Source organism: Uloborus diversus, unplaced genomic scaffold (genome assembly GCF_026930045.1).
Source record: "Uloborus diversus isolate 005 unplaced genomic scaffold, Udiv.v.3.1 scaffold_14, whole genome shotgun sequence".
Lineage (NCBI taxonomy): Eukaryota > Metazoa > Arthropoda > Arachnida > Araneae > Uloboridae > Uloborus > Uloborus diversus.
The window spans coordinates 4024072-4032157 of NW_026558098.1; the positions used below are offsets into that span (position 1 = coordinate 4024072).

The 8086-nt window shown below is 35.3% G+C and overlaps 1 protein-coding gene across 1 annotated transcript; it reads right to left on the reverse strand.

Moving 5' to 3' along the window:
* Window positions 1-527: 527 nt before the first annotated feature.
* On the reverse strand, window positions 528-5482 carry LOC129232845 (zinc finger protein 271-like). Its single transcript, XM_054866944.1, is given in 4 exon segments — window positions 528-719; window positions 722-822; window positions 4141-4884; window positions 5137-5482. Coding segments are annotated over 4 exon segments (1383 nt in total).
* Window positions 5483-8086: the final 2604 nt, after the last annotated feature.

The following is an 8086-nucleotide window of genomic DNA, read 5'->3' on the forward strand; positions in this document are numbered from 1 at the left end:
ACATTCTTCAATAATTGAGGCATAGTTTTTGTAAATTTCCCCTGATTGTTAATGATAGAACAAGTATGTTTGGAAAAATCGCATATTAGGGACACTTGATCCCTTTGTTTAAAGTGATACATGATCCCAGGGATCAAGTCTCCATATGACAATATAAACGCAATGAAAACAATCTAATTGTTTACTTTGTTGACATTAACTTTGAACATTCAAAACCATGTTGACATAATAAAATGTATCATAGTTAGGGTGATAGCTTTAGACAGTCACTGCAGTAATAATGCAAAAAATTAAAGTATCAGTTTGCACTTTTAACATACATAACACTTCAAACATCAAAACATAAACTAACTTTCTGATGCAATAACACTGGGGCACACAAAAGACCTTGTTGTGGCACACCGGTTGAGAAGCACTGGCTTAAAACATTATTTGCACGAATATCACCTTTCACCAGTATGGGTACTCATATGTTTCATTAAACTTGAAGATTGAGTGAATACCTTAGAGCAATATTAGCAGGAATATCACCTTTCACCAGTATGGGTACTCATATGTTTCATTAAACTTGAAGATTGAGTGAATGCTTCAGAGCAAAATTTGCATGAATAAGGCTTTTCACCAGTATGAATTCTCATGTGTTTATTTAAACTAGAAGATTGAGTGAATGCCTTAGAGCAATATTTGCACGAATAAGTCTTTTCACCAGTATGGGTACTCACATGTGTTTATTTAAACTTGAAGATTGATTGAATGCTTTCGAACAATATTTGCACGAATACGGCTTTTCACCAGTATGGACTCTCATATGTGTCTTTAAATCTGAAGATTGAGTGAATGAATGGCTTAGAACATTATTTGCACGAATATGACCTTTCACTAGTATGGGTACTCATATGTTTCATTAAACTTGAAGATTGAGTGAATGCCTTAAAGCAGCGGTTCCCAACCTTTTTCTCTTTGCGAACCCCTTGGAACAGGCAAAAAAGTTCGCGAACCCCCTGATGTTGAAATTAGTAACATGTAAGAAACAATAAAAAAACAGCATGTTTGCTTTCCATTTTTTGCAGCATTTGATTGCAATAAACAAAAATATAATCGTAAAATATCATTAAGTGCAAACATTAATAAAAAGTTAAAACTACATCTACAAGAAAAATTATAAACAAGAAGTTTTATAAACCAACTATTTTTTTAAGCATACTTTAAATTGGGGGGAAAAATCCTTAATGCGATATTTGTGGCTGTTTGACGGAACAAAGAAACTGAAAGTTTGGTTCAATGTCTGACAGTTTGAGTCTTAAATCAGGCTCTGCATTCAATCTGCTTCGGTATTTATCTTTGAGATAAGTATAGGAGGAAAATCCTTTCTCGCACAGATATGTTGTACAAAATGGTAATAAAATTCGAATTGCTTTTTTGGACAAAACGGTACAGTCATTTCTTACACATAGCCAGAAGTCAATTAACGAGAGCTCTTTAAAGGTAGTTTTCAATGAATTATCACAGGATAACTCGATGAGCATTTCCTTTTCAGGTAATGTCAGGGTGTTCTCTAAGCATGGATTTCCTTCAAAAGGATTGCGTATCCAGTTGTTTGAGAGAGGGACGTTACGCCTATTAGGAAAATACTCGTCAAAAGTTAGTTCAAGATGTTGCAGATGTTCACATACATTTCTTTTAACGCTTTCATCAAGTTTCATTGAGTTTTCTGATAAAAAACTACTAAGAGAAGTGAAACAAGAAAACTCACCCATTTCCAGGCATTGGATCCAGAAATTCAATTTTTTTACCATAGCTTCAATTTTATCATATACAACGAAAATATTAACAACTGCACCTTGCAAGGATAGATTTAATTCATTTAATTTTGAAAAGATGTCAGCTAAATATGCAAGCCTTTGCATCCAAAGAGGATCGAATATGCAAGTGGACAAGTGAAATGGATGATCAACAAAAAATGCTTGGACTTCTGACTTCAATTCAAATAAGCGTGTCAAAATTTTGCCACGGGAAAGCCATCTAACTTCTGTGTGAAGAAGTAAAGTAACATGAAGGCTTCTCAATTCCTCACAAAGCGCGTGAAATAGACGGCAGTTTGTGGCACGTGATTTTATGAAATTTACAATTTTTACCGCATCATTCAAAGTAGCGGATAATTCTGCGGGAATACGCTTACATGCTAATGCTTGTCTATGAATGCAGCAATGAGTCCATTCAATTTTCTCGTTGATCTTCTTTACTCTCACCACAAAGCCAACAAATTTTCCTGTCATTGATTTTGCACCATCCGTGCACACACCCACACACAAAGACCAATCTATTCCATTTTCTTCAAAATAACTGTTGACCAGTTCGAAAATTGCTTCTCCAGTTGTGTTGGTTTTCAAAGGTTTTGCAAATAGTACATCTTCTTTAATTGTATCGTTAAAAATATACCTAAAATAGACAAGTAATATTGCAGCGTTTGCTACATCAGTCGACTCATCAAGCTGGATCGCAAAATTATTCTTTTTTATTCTATTCACAAGTTCTTTCTTCACATTACTTGCCAAATCAGTAATTCTGCGTGATACTGTGTTGTTTGATAGCGGAACCAGGTCAATTTTTTTTTGCTGACTTTTCTCCCAGCAAACACTTAGCAATATCTTTAGCACACGGTCCAATTAAATTTTCTGCAATTGTATGTGGCTGTCCAGATCTTGCAATTCTATAACTGACTCGATATGAAGCTTCAAGGGCCATTTTACTATCTTCGTTGGATTCTAACAGGAACGTAGAGACGCTACACTTTTTATTATATTCCAATTTGCTTTTAAAATATTCGATAGGTTTGTCCTTGTGTGTCGGATGCTTTGTTTCGAGGTGTCTTCTCAGAAGTGACGGTTTCAAACTGCTGTTCGCTAGAACTTCGTTGCAGAGAAGACAAAGCGGTCTAGGTTCAGACTCTTCTCCAGTAAAATAAAAACCCATTTTTAAATAGTCACTGTCATAGTTTCGCTTTTTTCCTTTTTTCTTCCCTAGTTCACTTTTCTGTTTAGTCGGGGGAGGCGGCAGTTCATTACAGCTATCTATTTCAATATCCTGTGTTGATTCGAAAGTTACTGCTGATGTTGCGGGTTTATCGATTGACTGCTTGTCCATTTGTCGCTCAACCAAACTACCAGTTTTCAACCATCGATCCATAACAGCAGAAAGTTATTAAATCATAAAAATTACCAACACGATTATAACTTCACAGAGTAGCAAGTTCACGTAGCAAAACCAATTGCAAACAAAATCACTTGTTTTCAAGCATCTCTAAAGTATCTCTAAATACGTCTGTTAACAACTATTTCCCCAAAACTATGAGCATGCTGATGTTATATATTTTTGAAAACGAACAGATGGGTAAAATCCAGTAATAAATTTTAAGTTTGGAGCCTTTTGCTGTCATGTCTGCTATTCGATGACTGAATTCGACGGAAATTCCCGAGTTATATTTCAACCAGATTAGAAATAATACCCCTATGATGCATTGTTTGAGAATTCTTTATTTTTTTCGACATATGTATATTATGTATATTGTTTGATTGACTCCACGCGATGGCGCTTTTTTAAGGTCATCGTGATCCCCGCCACAGCTTAATACAACGTTTCTGCATGGCGCCTCGCAATAAAGAAGGAAGGATATCTCTTTTTGTTGTCTATCGAAAAAAAAATGAGAAAATTTCTTTTTAACCAAAATTATAAAACCGCTGAAAGATTTTTTTTTTTTTTTTTTGAGCATAATGCAAGAGTCTGGCGCGTTTTCAAATTAAAAAAAAAAAATTAGTAACTATGTGTGCAAATTGAATATTTTATAATTTTTTTACCAAACTAGGAAAAATCCGCCATTGCACCGAAATTTTCGCGAACCCCCTTCCTGCACCTCGCGAACCCCTGGGGGTTCGCGAACCACCGGTTGGGAACCTCTGCCTTAAAGCAATATTTGCACAAATTAGGCTTATTAAACTTGAAGATTGATTGAATGCCTTAGAACAACATTTGCACGAATGTGGCTTTTCACCAGTATGGGCTCTCATATGTGTCATTAAACTTGAAGATTGAGTGAATGCCTTAGAGCGCCCTAAGTATGGGTACTCATATGTTTCATTAAACTTGAAGATTGAGTGAATGACTTAGAGCAATATTTGCACGAATAAGGTTTTTCACCAGTATGGATTCTCATGTGTTTATTTAAACTTGAACATTGATTGAATGCCTTAGAGCAATATTTGCACGAATAAGGCTTTTCACCAGTGTGTATTCTCATATGCATAATTAAACTTGAAGATTGAGTGAATGCCTTAAAACAATATTCGCACGAATACGGCTTTTCACCAGTATGGGCTCTCATATGTGTCAGTAAACTTGAAGAGTGAGTGAATGACTTAGAACAATATTCGCACGAATAAGGTTTTTCACCAGTATGGACTCTCATATGTTTCATTAAACTTGAAGATTGATTGAATGACTTAGAACAACATTTGCACGAATGCGGTTTTTCACCAGTATGGGCTCTCATATGCGTCATCAAACTTGAAGATTGAGTGAATGCCTTGGGACAATATTTGCACGAATAAGGCTTTTCACCAGTGTGGAATCTCATATGTATCATTAAATCAGACGATTGAGTAAAAATCTTAGAACAATGTTCACACGAATAAGGCTTTTCACCAGTATGGAATCTCACATGCCTCTTTAAATCACCAACTCTAAGAAATGACTTCGAGCAATATTCACACGAATGGGGCTTTTCACCAGTATGAATTCTCATGTGTTTACTTAAACTTGAAGATTGAGTAAATGCCTTGGAACAATATTCGCATGAATATGGCTTTTCACCAGTGTGGACACTCATATGTGTTATTAAACCTGAAAATTGAGTGAATGCCTCTGAACAATATTCGCACGAATAAGGCTTTTCACCAGGATGGACTCTCATATGTTTCATTAAACTTGAAGATTGATTGAATGACTTAGAACAACATTCGCACGAGTACAGCTTTTCAACAGTATGGACACTCATATGTTTCATTAAATCAAAGGATTGAGTTAAAGTCTTAGAACAGTGTTCAGGTGAATAGGGCTTTTCAGTTGTATGGACAGTCACATGTCTCTTTAAATCATGATGTCTAGAAAATGACTTTGAACAATATTTGCATGAATATGGCTTTTCACCAGAATGGACTCTCATGTGTACTATTAAATTGGAAGATTGATTGAATGCCTTAAAGCAATGGTCGCACGAATATGGCTTTTCACCAGTATGGACTCTCATATGGGTCATCAAACTTGAAGATTGATTGAATGCCTTAGAACAATGTTTGCACGAATACGGCTTTTCACCAGAGTGGACTCTTAGATGCATCTTAAGTGCTGAAGGCGAAGGAAATGATTTTAAACAAGTGTCACATGAAAGCTGTTTTTTACGGACTTGAGTCTGGGAATGATACTCCATAGTCGAATAGAGAAAAAGTATGATTACATAAAATTCACAAGGTCGGATTTTGACCAAGGTATATTCTAAAACCAACTATCGGTGATTAAGTATGTCCAATTGCTTTCAATTAAAACATAGAAGAGTTCAGTACTTTTCAAATACATAAAATTCACAAGGTTGGATTTTGACGAAGGTATATTTTAAAACCAACTATCAGTGATTAAGTATGTCCAATTGCTTTCAATTAAAACATAGAAGAGTTTAGTACTTCTCAAATGTAACTTCTAACATTTGCTGGGAAAAAAACAGCACCTAAAAGTTTCAAGAAGCAAGTGTTTTGAAATCAGTACATTTTAGTACACAAGTGGTGTTCAGCATCATTACGACTACTTTACCAAAGATTTTCTCTGCAATTTCGAAAAGAGAAGGACACTTGATTGGCGCTCATCCATTCTTCTTAGCTAGTGTACTAGGACCTTAATGTTTAACATCTTTGTATGCTTCTTTTAAATTATTTGAAACCTAAAGATTTTCTCGGCAATTTCTTTTAAATGAGTTAAAACCTATTTTTCCCTGTGCAACTCAAAGTGAGGCAATTTTCTGGAAACATAAAGTATCATACGACAACTACTTGGGAAGAAATAAAGATGCATTTAATCTCAATGAACTGATGACAACTTTACACTTGGGTAAATACTTAAAGAAAGCAAATGGAAGTGAAAAATCAACCAGTAGTTTGGTCCCTTTAGTGTCAGCAAGTGGCGAAACACTGCAAGAGTTGTTAATATCTTTGTTCATATCTTCATTTACCAGCCATAAAAACCAAATTTCATTGCAAGTATCATATGCGAGCACTTTAGATAATTCTTTGATTATAAATTTGCTCAATAAATAACAACTTTGAAGACAGAGGAAGCCGAAGGAACTAGCTCTTGTAAAAATCGTACATGCCAACAGGTTTTGCTGTAATTATTTTATAGGACATGAAAAACAGCATAACGGTTTTAATTCATATTCAGATGAATGTAAGCAAAAATATTGCTTGGTCAGAATCGATTGTGTGGAGCATTGGACTAAAATTATGAGAGACATTAAGAAAACTGCACCAAACTTTTGGCAACATAAATTCCTGTACATCAGTTGGAACACACTATTTTGCTTGGCTGACTCAAAATCTTTGTTCCAAAGAACTTCTTTAGATGTATGTGGAGAGGAAGCTTTGCATTGCCAGAGTTAAATGTGGATATCAGAAGCATTATTGAAGTCTTCTGATGTCTTCCAGTCCAAATTGCTGCTGAAAAGATTGAAAATTATTAGCTCGCACTGAAAAAAAAAAAACACTTACCACAATGAAAAAGATAGGTTGTAGTCGAGCATACAAATTGACATTTCATAGGGTAAAAATGCTACGCGAGAAAAAAACACTTGTCGACCAAAAGACTGGCGATATATCGCCAAGTGTTTGACAAATTATAACACCACTTGAGTTTACATCGAAATTAACAATGATTTCCCCTCAAAAAGGGGGCAAAAGACCCCCTTTGGAACATCCGAATGCAACCAAAAGAGAAGATGCACAACTAGGCCCCACTAGGAGTCTACGTACCAAATTTCAACTTTCTAGGACATACCGTTTTTGAGTTATGCGAGATACATACACACATACGCACATACATACGTACATCACGAGAAAATTCGTTGTAACTCGGGGGTAATCAAAATGGATATTTTGGATGTCTGTAGGTTCTTAGGAACTTATCCACGTCTGGACGGGTCGAAAAAAACCTTAACATTCATTCAGGGGTGAGAAAAATGGAAATTAATGAGGATTTTTGAGTGAAAATTTTTTCGCCAATACAATGCTTCCTTTTTTGTAAAAGGAAGTAATAAAGCAAGGCATTTTCGCTCAAATAAGAATAAAAGATAATCTAACAAAAACATTTCATAATCAGAGAAAGGAAATGGTGGCATGGGTCACATGGGAACTGTGATGTTCCCCTCCTTTTTTCTGAGGGTATACTCCCAGTAATACATTATATACAATGTGTATGTGATCATATACATAACATGTCAAAAAAATGTTTGAGAGCATACGGCGTATATGGAGTATGCTTTACGAGAACAACCTCGATAGTGAACCATGGCAACAGCAGGGGTCAGAGTGGCGATTTCAAAAATTTTGATAAAATTTTAGGACATTTTTAGGACAACAAATACAGTAAAACCTGTAAAGTTGACCACCTTTGTAAGTTGACCACCTGTCTATGTTGACCGCTTTTGTCAGGAACGGAATTAGTCCTATCTTATATAATGAAGGAAAACCTCTGTAACTTGACCACCTCTCTATCTTGACCACCTGTCTATCTTGACCACTAATGAACACCAAATTTGGTTTGGAGTATTGTAAAAAACCCTTTGTAAGTTGACCACTTGGTTTATTTTTTAAAATTTTATTCAGCAAATTATTATTTATTATTATTATTATTTTAAGCTTTCCAAGAATATTTCTGATGCCAGACCAGCATTTTACCAACTAAATGAAACAGCAGCATAAATAAACCTGCTTTTGAGTTTAACCACATGGGAAAACTACTAAGAACCCTTTTATTCCCCAAACTTGTT